The sequence below is a fragment of the Brachypodium distachyon genome, chromosome 4, assembly GCF_000005505.3.
Source record: "Brachypodium distachyon strain Bd21 chromosome 4, Brachypodium_distachyon_v3.0, whole genome shotgun sequence".
NCBI lineage: Eukaryota > Viridiplantae > Streptophyta > Magnoliopsida > Poales > Poaceae > Brachypodium > Brachypodium distachyon.
Genome location: NC_016134.3, coordinates 45,933,551 through 45,947,406, shown reverse-complemented (window position 1 = coordinate 45,947,406; position 13,856 = coordinate 45,933,551). Strand labels below are relative to the sequence as shown.

General features: G+C 43.6%; 2 protein-coding genes across 3 annotated transcripts; both read right to left on the bottom strand.

The window, feature by feature from the left end:
- Positions 1-588: 588 nt before the first annotated feature.
- Positions 589-4,124, bottom strand: LOC100838132 (probable serine/threonine-protein kinase WNK9). The gene is made up of 7 exons (XM_003578833.4): positions 3,799-4,124; positions 3,611-3,648; positions 2,637-2,867; positions 2,058-2,278; positions 1,720-1,877; positions 1,329-1,626; positions 589-1,251 (listed from the first exon to the last, which is right to left on the bottom strand). Exons 1-7 carry the CDS (start codon positions 3,907-3,909, stop codon positions 989-991), a joined length of 1,320 nt encoding a protein of 439 aa, XP_003578881.1. The 5' UTR covers positions 3,910-4,124; the 3' UTR covers positions 589-988.
- Positions 4,125-4,864: 740 nt separating this feature from the next.
- Positions 4,865-9,599, bottom strand: LOC100821745 (transcription initiation factor TFIID subunit 12). 2 transcript variants are annotated; one of them, XM_024455271.1, is made up of 8 exons: positions 9,069-9,599; positions 7,729-7,881; positions 6,916-7,356; positions 6,249-6,323; positions 5,902-5,980; positions 5,746-5,810; positions 5,589-5,624; positions 4,865-5,299 (listed from the first exon to the last, which is right to left on the bottom strand). In XM_024455271.1, exons 1-8 carry the CDS (start codon positions 9,534-9,536, stop codon positions 5,192-5,194), a joined length of 1,425 nt encoding a protein of 474 aa, XP_024311039.1. In that variant the 5' UTR covers positions 9,537-9,599; the 3' UTR covers positions 4,865-5,191. The 2 variants fall into 2 exon arrangements, with proteins under 2 accessions (XP_024311039.1, XP_014758692.1); XM_014903206.2 differs by having other exon boundaries at positions 6,916-7,416; positions 9,069-9,597.
- Between the last annotated feature and the right edge of the window lie 4,257 nt (positions 9,600-13,856).

The window sequence follows — 13,856 nt, the reverse complement described above, 5'->3', positions numbered from 1 at the left end:
ACCCAGAAGGAAACAAGCGAGCTTATCCACAACCACAGTGCAGCCGTGCAGGGAGTGAGAAGCAGCACCAAGGAATCATCCGGTTCTTGGTCAAACGACCCTGCTCCAGTCCGTGAAGAGTCATCTTTACTGAGAGAGCAGGTTGCCTGGCTGATTTTGGGCTTTTTTTTATCTCTATCATCCGAGGCACCTACTGTTAATTTTCGTGGGTAATCTAAAACACAGAGACACCTTTGTGCTGCGGGCAAAGTCTTCGCTAACAAAACTTTTATTTTCATACGGACAATATGACAAACTTCTATCATTAGTTTCCCTGAGAAAAGAAAAAACTTCTGATTTCTTATAGCATATAACAGAATATATCAAGAGATGTATTATATCCATTGATGATCATTCCGCTGATTTCTTAGCAACCTGAAGCTTGATAGCTGTCTCGGTGGGGTGAACACAACCACCAACAAGAGCAAAGAAACCTGAGGCGACAATAGGTGTTGTGTCCAAAGGCAACTCAAATATTGCATCGGATTCTATCATCGGCAGTCATCACAAGGCTGGAAGATAAGAAAGAAGAGTGCAAACTTCTGGAAATACACAAGGGTCCGTTTGGAATCCACGAATTTCACAGGAAATGATTCAATTCAGTAGGAATCATGAAAATCAAACATTTAAAATAGGGACCCACTCAACAATCTCAGGAACTAAAAGGAAATATGTTCAACCAGGTACTATCAATCTGCTGATGCTACCTGACACTAGAAGAATGAAACAAATAATAGAAACAACCCGACTAGTAATCCTATTCTTCTATCTTTCATCATCATCATCATCAATGGAGAACGCCATGTTCGCCAGCGCATCAAGCGCGCGCTGTAATATTAGCCCGCACAAGAGGCTGAAGCGTGGCCATCAAATTCATCTAACTAAACAAAAAACTGACTGATAAATAAGCTGCGAAACTACGATCATATATAGCTTGGGGAAGCAAGACTTATCCTGGAACGGCCAATCTGAGCTGACTGCAGTTCATGATTCTATCGGTGATGTAGCTGTGGGCACTCTCAGAAACCACCGGACAAACAACAACACGGGGCACCCATTTAGGGATCATCATGAGCAAGAATGCATCGATCAGCTGTGCAATGATCTGTATGCTCCCTTGCGGCAATTCAAAAGCTTCAACCATTTCCTGACCGACAGAAATGCTGGTATCTTGATCAACGTCGAACCGGAAATCGGCATTCTTAAAACAACCTGAGAGAAATCTACTTGTCAGTACAGATAGAGGTATTAGGTTTGATTACAAAAAAATTCTAGAGGGCTATAATTACCACTGGGATCAGGAAATCTTATCCGTAAATTGATATCGTCAGTCACATGCATATCTCCTTTCAGCAGGAAATCGCCCTTCCGTAGCACAATATTGGTAGACTGCTGCACATCTTCTTTCACACTCGAGACCAGAGAGACCGAAATTGGAGGCACTGGGATAGACACATCATTCTGGAGGAAAGAGCTCCTTAGGAGCTCACTTGCAGGAAGTCTTTCAGCCACTGGAGCTAGACAGATTTCAATGAAAGATCTTAGTTCTGCATCTTCAACCTTGGAGAGTGCAGCTGGTTTCTTACCCTAAAAAATGGGTCAGAGGAATGGAAATCAGTTGCGGTTTGATAGAACGATCTCTAAAAGAGCCGAGTACTTTAAATACCACAAATCACTTACTTCAGAAATTTTCTTGTATATATGGCCCATGCCTTGACATTCACTGTACGGATACTCACATGTCACCATTTCAAGCATGCACATCCCAAAAGAATATATATCCACCAACTCATTGTAAACCCCAGTGAAGAGCTCTGGTGCCATAAATTCTAATGTACCTGCATTTTGAGAATACATTTGCCTTAGAGGAATTTCTAAAACCAAAGAAACTCCATGAGTGTTGTATCCTTCAGAGTAGACGTGTATGGTAAACATAATTGATCTATATTTTTAAAAGATCTCTAGCTGTTAAAAGAACAAAAAATGAGTCGGAACAGGGGAAAAAAGGAAACTGCTACCTTTGATACTTTTCGTTTTCTGTTGCTGCAAAAATGTAGCCAAGCCAAAATCCCCAATCTTGACTGTTCCACCATTACCATTTATGAATATGTTATCACACTTTAAATCCCTATGTATGATTGCTGGCTCCTGACTGTGAAGATATTCAAGCCCTGTCAATATCTGCACTGCCCATCGTCTCATAGCCTTTATACTCACTTTCTTGTGCTTTTTACGGTACCTAATTATATGGTCGCATTGAAGGCATTATTACAAAATACAAAAGGAAAAAACTAAAACAATCTCCTATTTGGGTGTCAAATATGAAGGATTGGAATACATTGAACGGAAGGGCAACAGGAGCAAACTTATTGTGAGGCAGAATTTCTAGATATGTTCTGGTGTTGGGAACAACCCCATTCAGACTTTTTTTGCACATCGGCAAACTTAAGTAGCACTAATTTAATAAAATATATTTATAAAGTCCTAAATAGGAAGTGCAATCCATATTGAAATAAGGAAAAGTTTTATGAACGCTCCAATGATAGAAAGAGCAATCTGCATAATTGACAGAATAAGTGTGCTAAAGAAAGACATACTGCCGCAAGCTGCCGGACGTGAAAAGTTCTGTGATGATATTAACTGTCTTGTTGTCCTCATCAATCCACGAGGCGAACGATTTCTCAATGTTCTGGTGCTTAAGCGTCTTCAACAGCTGGATCTCTGTGTTCAGTTGTGCCATCTTCTTTGATGAGCCCATGACAGAATCGTCAATCCGTGCTCGGCTCCATGCCACCTCAACACCCTCCAGCTTATCAAAGGCTTTGTAGCTATTCAAGATCACGGATTAAGGAACACATGATGAATAATTGTTCAGTCAGCACAGGAAATTCTACAGAGACAGAACAGAAAATACAAATTGCTTTGCAGCAGGAGACAAACCACACAACTTGATCTTACCCACTAAAAGTATCATAATCTCTAGACAATCTAAACAACAAAACTAGTTCTTCTCACAAATTCCATCAGCCACAGCTACAACCAGCAGTTACTCTTGCCAGAAGACAAAATGTACGCAGTTTTAGCATGCACCAGCGCCATCAATTTGCCCCAATTTCAATCTTGGAAGTCCAAGTTAATAAGTCAAACATGTCCTCACTGTCCTTCTGCCTATACACACACATAAGCCTGACTAGTGGGGCAAATAGTCGTCGACTAGATATAATCGAGTAGACATAGCTCAACCTCCAAAGCATCGGATGATGCAATAGAGGGTATACGCTGCACATTCATTGCACATGTACATTAAGATTGATTGAGTTTTGCATGCGCCAATGGTTACATCACAACACCTAATCATCTCAAACAAAACAACTGGTAGGTTATATAATCCAATTGCCCACAATTACCAGTCAGCTAGTATCACTACTACAGTAGATAAATAAAAGACTCACCAGAGTAGATAAATAGAAGACTCGCTACAGTAGATAAATAAAAGAAAAATTTCCACCGACATACAGACAATCATCATAAACAAAGAAAAAAACAGCAGATGAGTTGGATCGAAGGATACACTGTTTTGACGGCCCCCGATCCGACGCTCTCATCATACTGCACACGTAGCAACCAGAAAAAATAAATAAATAAACATATATTAGAACAAATCCAACGGACAAACTTACTATCGCAAATCAGCAGCGACCGAGCCAAGCAGGAAGAACACGCACTACTAGAATAGAAATTCGAAGAGAAGGTACGTACCCGGATGAAGCGGCGGGTGGGATCGACCTCGGCGCACCCTTCCTCCTCCTCCACCACAACCAGCTCGTCCGGCGGCTCCGCCTGCTGCTCCTCGGCCTCCACGGGATCCATCCCTCACTCCTCTCTCCCGATCCGCTAGGTTTTCGAAAGCCTCAACCGCTTCCCGGGTCGATGTTCCTCTCGGGGGCGGGGGTATTTATGGGTGCGGCGGCGGGCGGAGGTGGGCGGCGCTGCTGGGACTGGGAGCGAGGCTCTGCCGGGGTTCGGGGGGAGTTTGCTTCCGGTTCCGGGGCAGGATCAGCGGGCAGCGGGCGCGGTGGGTCGTTGGATCGGGATTTTTGGACGGTTGTTAGGGATCGACGGAGATTAGTTGTTGCCTTGTTGGTGTCGAGCTCGGTGCCTCGGTCGGTCGCTATCGGCGGGGTCCGGAACGGTCGGGAACTCCGGATTCTGGCTTCTTTCTTTCTTTCTCGTCCGGATTCTGGTCGATCGTGTCGTTATCGCGGTGGTTTTCATGGTCACGAATGCTGGGATTGATACGGACGGAGAGAATAAATCTCCGGAGTTTACTGGAATCATTCGTTTTGGAATGCGTTGGGTTTCGTGCAAACGCTGGCAATAAGAGCTTTTTTGGCTAATAACGTGTTTGAAATCCTGACATTTATTTGCCGCTTGGATTAGTTGGTCTCGACCTCCCTGCTATAACCATTTTTGTGTGTATTAAATATTAAGTGACTTTCTATTACATGTATGTATCAAACGATTTTTCGGCATAATACATTCATATTTAGGTAAATTTGAGTAACTTAATATGAGACAGAGGAAGTACTCCTGTATGTCCTAATTGTTACGTACTTGCTCCGATCTTAAATTCTTGACTCAAATCTGTCCAAATATGGATATATTTATTTTAAAAAAACGTCTAGATGCAGATAATATTTCGACAACAATTTAGGATCGGAGGGAGTACTTTTCATGAAAACGCATGAGTCAGCATGCTCATGGCAAAACAGCAGTTGAGATCACTAGTAAAATAACACGACTTATACGAGGCCAGGAGGCAATCTGAAACAGCAACATAACACATCATTTGACGGGCATATATATACAGAGCAGCTTCAAGCATTTACAGAGAGTAGCAGAGTCTTCAGTTACTCCTTCTCAACAAAGTCAGCTGACTATTTCTGCTCAACAAAAATTCTGCATTGAAACCTCACAAAGTTCAGGTCCTAAATTCACAGAGTTGCAAACTAAGCCATACCATGAATTTATGGAACAAAATTACTAGTTAGTGTTGCAACAAGTACAGCTTTAGGAAAAGTATGTACAAGTTATCTTTAGACTTCCTGTCTGGTTCTACACTCAATGTACAACAAAGGCTAGTGGATTTCTTTCATGGTGAACCTGTGGCAGGTGGCTTTGGAGTCTGGTTTTTCTGGTTACTTGCAGCTTGGGCAGCAGAGCTCCTTGTGTTCCCTTCACTAGCCATTGACTTCTTGATCTGGATCGGTTCAGATAAAAAAAAGTAACATATCAACTCAACATGCAACCAAAACGAAGATAAGCAAATGGTGTTTCAAACAATGCTAGACCATTTTTTTAAAAGCGTTTAATGTAGGCTAGGATCATTGGCACTCTAAAAGTTATATTTGACTAGAGGCAATCACAGTAAGATGTTTCTGAATATCATGATTCCAACACAAATCATAAGATGAGAAATACATCCACATCCATAGATTAAGAAGTAACCACGCATTAATGTGGATAGTTGATGATAAAAAAAAAAGTACCAGTGTAAGCCTCTCCCTGTGAATATCATTCACATGCTGCAGATCATCCAGGAAAAGAAGCAAAAAAATGTCAATGTAGGTTTAAATGGAAATGACTAGGGAAAGAAATTTAAAAGCAATGAAGGAATAAATAAATTTATGTGAAGTTCTGAATTACCGGCTTCTTGTATAGTTTTATTTCATCCCCCGTAAAGCCTGGCAAGGTGATATTCCAGCTTCTCTCTGCAACAGTGATATTAAACTATAACAGAACTGTATTTGTAAAGCCAAGCATTGGCGCATATATTCTAGAAGCACCAAAATATTTAGGTACCTGCATGGAGGAGTACATCTTTTGCTTCCAAAGTACTAGACTTTCTATGTTTTGCTAAAGAACAAGAAAATCTACCGACCTGCTCAAAGTACACAAAACAAATACTTAAACAGCTAATTAAAAGACATCAGGGATATGAAAGGCTGACAGATTAAAATTTAAGGATGGCAACTTCTTTTCTAATTCAAAAGAATGTTGATTCTTTCAACCAGGGTTCAGAAAAAAAGACTTTCTCGTAAAAACAGTTGGTGCCAGTTATTTGCAGATAAAAAGATACATACAAGTAAAACAGCCATTGATTTAAAGCAAGGAATATGTATCAAAATTAGAGGCACAAACAACCATACAGATTCAATAAAATCTTCTGCAATGTCAATAAGAACGTCTTCAACTTCAGGATCCAGACTTTCCGACGGGTCGATCTGTGACGAACAAATTATGAGAAAGCTTGGCACTTGTACTGACATAAAGAGAAATGGAGTACATAAGTGCAGAAAACTAGTAGGATAGTCAATTAAATTGGTAAATCCATCAGCTCTGGTAATGTTTATGATTCCAGAGAGCTCCTACTGAGCAAAGTAAGTTCGACAGCAATGCCTTCACATGTATTCATAAGAGTAAATATCGTTCTACTAGAAACTCGCTTATATCTGTTCAATTATCATTGGACAAAAGATTTCGCACATGTCATGATAAGCAGTTGAACCAATAGGACTGGGTCCTTGAACTACGGAAAGTATAACTGAGCTTTCCAAGTGTTCTCCATCATGTCTTCCATGATGCAGCTACGAGAAAGCTAAGAAAAGATGAGGTTGATCTGATATGGCAGAAGAGAGAAAAAACACATTTTAGATAAAGACTCGCAAAAGGAAATATTTTGAAACCAGAATAACACATTAACATGCGCCTTATTCACATTTGGTGAGAATAAACATAATATCCATGAAAATATAGAACTTTATAATTATGCACGTTCTTTCACGTTGCAGTTCAGGAAGCGCAGGCACAGCATACCTGCGCAAGCAATTCACGTATACTCCTCTTGGAGAGTAGCCGATTACTAGATTCACCAGCAGCTGCGTCAATGGAAGCCATGTCCACGAGCTGCGTATTAGTAGCTTGTTGTGTAGCGGGAGAATCAGCCTTCTGAGTCAATGAAACAGGAGTCTGAGCAGCTTGCTGCTGGGTTTTTAGTGTTGCATGCTGCTGACTTTGTGGCAAGGAACTTTGTGGCTGACTTTGTTGCAAGGAACTTTGTGGCTGACTTTGATGCTGCTGCTGTTGTTGTTGTTGCTGCTGCAAAAGTTGATGCTGTGGTAGCTGCTGCTGTCCTGAAACTACATTCTGTTGATGTGACGCCACAGGTGCAGACTGTGCAACTTGGTATGGTCTTTGCTGTGGAACTTGTGGCCTTTGTTGGGGCCTGAATGGTGCAGATGCATTTGTCTGAGTTTGCTGTAAAGCCGTCGAAGGAGAAATAGACAGTGGTCTTGTTAAAGAATGCATGGGGGTTTTCTGTGGAAAATAAATAATTCAATCAAGCACAGAACATGACACGAACTGGAATAAATAAGTGTTGCATTCCCTCCTAATTGGATGGTAGAGCATAAATCATGTAAATGCAAGGTGTGACAAACCAAATTCACATTCATGTATGATTAATCCACATTTGGAAGATCTATAAATACAGTTTCATGCCTAAATCAACATCGAAATGAACAAATTCCAATCTACATAATCACGTATTTTGCATATAACTGACAAAAAAAAAGTTAAATTGCCTACACATAAATTAGACTTCGTCACTACAAGTAAAAGGCTTCTTACTTGTGAACCTGGGATCTGGCCGCCAGATGGAGATGGTGTTGCTGATGATGGAAGACCAGGCCTTGGTTGTTGCAGACCTCCTGGTCTCAACTGAGATGTGTTTATGGAACCTATCATCCCAATATTCTGGATCCCAGGGGCAGGCTGCCTAAGCTGAAGGACATAATCATCATTAGGAATCTTTACAAAATTCAAACGTGCAGAGGGGACATGCAATTTACTGACAACAAAATAAGCACCAGCAGTTCAGTTCAGTATCAGTTACTGTCGAGAAAGGTGAACTCCTATTAGGACCTGGAGTGATGTTCTGCAATGTACAGTCTGTCCTACCTGGATTAGGGTTCCTTCTTCCTTGTGGAGGACAAGTGGATAACTATATAAAGCCATGAGTTGTAGCCAAAGAAACTCAAGGGATTCAAGATCTACTTCAAAGTAGAAGCAATTAGGGGTGCACGAGAGGATTATATTCTATGCTATTAATCAACACAAAACAAATCTAGTATAAGCCTATAGGGCAAGAAACCGAGAGGTGAGATTCCCAAAGGTTCGAGATAGTTGTGAGAGCGACCGATCCCTGGTATTCTTGAGGCTGTGTTTCAAGAAATTGTGGTTGGTTTCATCATATCTTTTGTTATGGTTGTTTAGACACCATTATTCTTGCCTCTACAGTCTACAGCTCTACAAGATTCATCATTCATGTAACTTCATTCTTGGTACTGTGCAGTGACTAGTAAGAACGATCATGCTATATTTCACAATATCAGAAAGTTGCTAGAGTATAGCCATGACAGTTCAGAATAATATGTAAGTGAACTCGCCGAAAGGGAATGAGCTCAAGAAGCCCCATCCAAATTTTCAAATACTCCGTAGGTGAAATGGGTAATCTACCTGAAAGACTGAAGCATTTACACTTATTCCTTTCTTGAGAAGTACAAGGTGGATGCACACAACCCACACAGACAATACATATATTTTACAGATGCGATGTATTCCTACCAAAGTCCCTAGTCTTTGCAACACCCGTATTGTCTAACTGAACAGATATGTGCATCTGTGCAACTACCATTTGGCCAGGACCTACGCACCAGGTCTAGAGCGCGAAGTTTGCTATGAGTTAACGCAGAAGGTGGCAGAATTAAGCGGCCAAATCACATGTATCTTCTCTATTCATATGACACATGCCCAACACAAGAAATAAAATTGCAAACTTAAGTCCCAGTGTTGTCTCACAAGCCATGGTTTCCTCCAGAAAAACTACGTTACAGAAGCTCAACTTCTACTTCTCCAGAGTTTCATTAGCCCGGAATACGAAAAGCACAGTTTAAGAATGAGATACAGACCTGTGGAGCGGGCGGCGGGGGCTGGCCGGGGCCGCGATGCAAAGGACTGAATTGGTGAGCTACCGGTGGCGGAGGCACGAACCCAGTATAGCCGGCTGGCGCGTGCGGCCCACGCGGGTGCGCAGGCAACCCAATGGCGACCCCTCCCCTCGGCATTGCCGGAGTCGCGGAGGAGGAGGCCGCGGTTGTGGCGGGAGAGGAGGAGGAGGAGGACATCGTTATGGGCGAGGCTAGGTGGGTGTACGGCGGCCTCATGCGAGGCGGCGGCGGCGGGCGCGCGCTGGCGTGGCTGGGAGTTGCGGGCTCTAGGGTTTGAGCGGTGGATGGAGCTGGGGCGGGAGTGGGAGCGGGGCTAGAAGTGGAAACGGATGGCGTGGGATTTGGTGGCGGCGCGGAAGGCGGGGTCGAAGCTGAGGTCGAGGAGGGCGGCGCCGCCGCGTCCGGCTGTGCGGGAGGAGGCGCGTCCATGGTGTTCGACGAATTGCCCGTTACTGCACACCAAAAGAAATCAGACGATTGACGAAGAAAAACAATATTAAGCCTGATAGCAGAATGCCCGACAAGCCACTTTTAGATCTTCTATTTTTTTTCTTCTTCTTAGGCCACACGTACCCGTTCTCTGAGTGTTCGTGCCCGTCTTTCTTCTCGTGCCAAAAGCAGCACACACGCGCGCCGGCCGCCGCAATTTCCGTTCTCGACGATGCCTCCTTGGCCCGTGACCCGTTCAGGTGCTCTGAACCGTATCCCACGGTCCTTCCCTTTCTTTGACCCTCCTCAATTATCCTCCATAATCACGGCTGAACCGCCTTAGCGTGCGTTGTCGTAGCAGCTTCCGTTGGCCCAGATCAACACGCGGGGATGAGAGCTGAGAGAACGAACCGATTCCCCTGTTTTCTCTAAAATTAATCGGTGTCTAACAAGATGGAGCTTGCAGGCCAGAGCCGTCGGCTCTCGAATGGAATGAGGCATCGCATGCTGGACCATATGCTGCATCGCAGGATCAATCTGTCATTGCACCTGCGCCAGGAGAGGGGAGCTCGGCCGTCTGGAACGGACGAATGAGTGGTTTGCGTGCGGGCGGACGAGGTGGGTCTCGGGGGCTTAACGAGAAAAAAGGAGAAAAAAAGGTGGAACGGTCCGTATTTTTTACATTGATATATAGATATAGATATAGATAGATTCGGTTTAGATAATGGGCCAGCTGACTTAGTAGTACACCAGCCGACTCCTCCTCCCTCCAGAGGATGAAGCAGGTAATTTAACTGATCGATATACAGTGGTCATACATGCAATGCATCATATTGGACTTCTGAGTTTTGACAAACGTTCGATCGTGTGCTGCTGGCGCTCATGCTGGCCAGGTTCGAGGTGGCCCTGTCCTCGGCTGCGGCGTCAGGCTCCTGCTCAAACCCGTGCGTGTCTAGCCTAGTGCGTGAGGCTCTGTTTTTGTTTGATTGGGCTGGATCGTCGCGATTGTGTGCGATACAAACATCTGATCGAGGTTGATTGATTGATGCGCTGGGCTGGGCTGGATCAATGTCAGTTAATTCTTGTAGGCTAACGCGGGCGGGCCTAATGTTTTGCGGGGTGCTGGGCCTGGGGCGAGGCGAGCGTGGGCGAGAGGGATCGGGCGAGGCGAGTAAGGAAAGCTTCGACAGAGACGACGAAAACGTGTGAAGAAACGGTCGGTATTTTTTTGATAGGTATAGATATTCAACTGTAATGTAATCTAGTACAGTATCTCTTCTAAAAAATAAACTTGAGGCTCTCCTCAGTTAATCTTCATACTCCAGGTGTCCAAACTCAAGAATCTATGATACTTGTTCATGAGGTTCAACATTGTGAGTTATTCCTATGGTATATCCCTATGGACGCTCATACCGATTATTGACAGCATCCGGATTACATATCGCTGCACCATCCCCTCTATTTAAGAAAAGAGATTCCACGTATTAGATCGATCAAACACTCCTAACCCTAATCAAAATGTCAAGCTCTGACCGTAACTCCAATGAAGAATCTTCAACAAAAATTCGTAGCACTAAATCTTTTCTCTTGCACCGTACGGTTCAACATAGAGATCTTGTTAGCTTTCCTGGTGTCTCTCATGCCTACAACGGACTGCACATGCTATCTTCTAACCTTGAAACTGGTGGACATGCAGGTTATAGTTTAGCCAACAATTATTAATTTGGTGGTGCTCCGCCCTTGCAAGCTAGACTGGGGTATTGCACCGTCTTGGACTCATTTTTATGAGCCAAGGTCGAGACATACACATGCCATGGTGTAACTTATTTGGATGGGAGATGACAGCTGGCACTCTCTGAGTGAAGTAGCTCTACGACCATCCTAGCTATAATTAATATCTATAAATTATTTCCGTAACCTTTGGTCTTTCTGCCTCCATGTATTATATTTCTATTATGTTTGGAAAATGGTAAGTAAATCTTTAAGACTGCTTACTCTAGTAGTGGAACCAGTGCTTTCTTTTGGTCTATTTTGGAATTACTATAATGCTATTGTTTTATTAAGAAAGTTTCAACTTTTTGCAGGGCTATCCATATGGCATGTCACTGAATCGATCCGCAGCTAATCCCTATTACATTGTGTACACTCAAGGCCCCTTCTGTGACCTCTTATGATTTGTGGTCACGAGAGAAATCTATTTTGAGAGAGATGTATGCATATAAATTCCACATTAAAAAATACCATTATGTAAGACCATTCAATTCGTGGTGATTTCATCAAGAACAGTGATCTAAAGGATAGAGATTTTATTTCGAAACCATATTACGACAATAGAATGCTCCAGCCGATCACCGAGAATGGTAAATCTACTGGTTGTGATATATACTACATATAGTCCATGATATTATGAAGGAATATTCAGGAAATGCAGATGTGGAAAATTTCTCTTTAAGGGACCGACGTCTAAAAGTTTGATCACTTTAGAGCACTCCCGGCTTTTCTTGCGCGCGCCTCATGTAGAGGTGGTCATGTCCATATTCTGGCCTGCTAGGTACGGTACTAGATTCACAATCAAGACTGTTTTTGTGGATGTAACTACTTCGTACTACCTTAATTTGCTTGCTTGAACATCATACATGTCTTGTCTTTGGATAAAAAGACTTTCCAAGACCATCTTTGCATCTTTGCTGCATGAATTGGGGATGCTACTTGTTTCCTGGATGCATCCCGTGCCTAGAGACTAGTGGAGATCCATCCTTTTTTTTTTTCGGGGGCAAGGAGACCCATCTTCGTAAACCATTAGGGAACGCTAGCTATGTGTGTGCCTTGCCAACTGCTAGCTAGTATAGTTATGGATGCTCTTCCCTTTGGGTTCTATAGCTACTTTTATAAGGAAATGATTAAGATGGGTCTACCATTTTTTATGTGGCACCATATAAACACAATCTTTATACCAGGTATGTGGTGTGCTGTCCATGGAAGAAAAGAACTTGAGAAAATATTAGGTGTGAACCATATGTTCCATGCCCTATCGTGCCATGGGTACAGCCATATTCCAGAGACGCTGCAGATTGCCGGCCCATGTGAACTTTAAATAGGCCATCGTACGTAAACCCAAGTTACACCATGGTAGATATATCCATTTAGCTCAACCTTGTGCCGATAAAAACTGAGTCCAAAAAAGGTTCAGTATATATGAAGCCTTGACCCGTGTGCCAGGAGGGCGCGCGGGGGCGGAGCGCTTGTCGGCGTGGGTTTCTCCTTCGACCTGTGTGCCAGGAGGGCGCGCGGGGGCGGAGCGCTCACCGGCACGGATCTCTTCTCCGACCCGTGTGCCAGGAGGGCGCGCGGGGGCGGAGGGCTCGCCGGCATCCTCCGACCCGTGTGCCAGGAGGGCGTATGGGGGCGGAGAGTTTGTCGGCGTGGACTCCTTCTCCGACCCGTGGGCCATGAGGGCGTGCGGGGGCGGAGAACTTGTCGGTGAGGCTGGAGGATGTCATTGCTTTTGGTGGGATCCCGGAGCCCACGGTGACACGGTCCAGTGCGCGGCTTCAAGCTCAACCAAATGCGGATGATACGCAGCTGGCACGTGTCATGCGGTTGGCATAGATTCGTGATGGCAAGCAAGCATCAGGTACAAATGCTATTTCACTTTCTTTTGTTTCTATGCCTGATGATGTCTTAATTGATAGAGCGCATAGGATTGGGGTTTCTTTGGGGGATTCTTGCACTCAAGAAATTTTATCTGTGCAAATTATTAAAGATATTGAACTTGATCGTGCCGTGACCTTTTTGGAAAAAAATGTTGGTAAGACAGATAATGAGGATAAAGGTCCTCATAATTTGTTGGTGTCAAAAATGTCTAATCTTTGTGAAGATTTGGCTGCGGAGGATAATGATGAAGGGGAAGATCATATGGATCTTTTGCCCCAACGTGTGAAGGTTACACGTACTCGTCGGAAAAAAACTTTTGACTTGTCTGCTGTACGTCGTAGTACTAGAGTTAAAAAGCCTAAGATTATCTCATAAATGAGAGGGATGTTTTGGAATTGTGAGGGTCTGCGTGACCCGGCGAAGCATCGGTTTATTTCTGAAATGATTCGTGATTAGCAGTTTGATTTCATTGCCTTATTGGAGACAGGAAGATCTAATTTTGCGAGCCATTTTTTGAAGCACCTTGCGGCTTGCAGGGAGTTTGCATGGTATTGTTTACCACCTCATGGCAGGTCAGGTGGCATTTTGGTCGGTTTTAACTCTACTTCGCTCCTGGTTAATAAGGTTGATACAGGAGATTACTGTGTTAAATTTAGTTTAAAATCT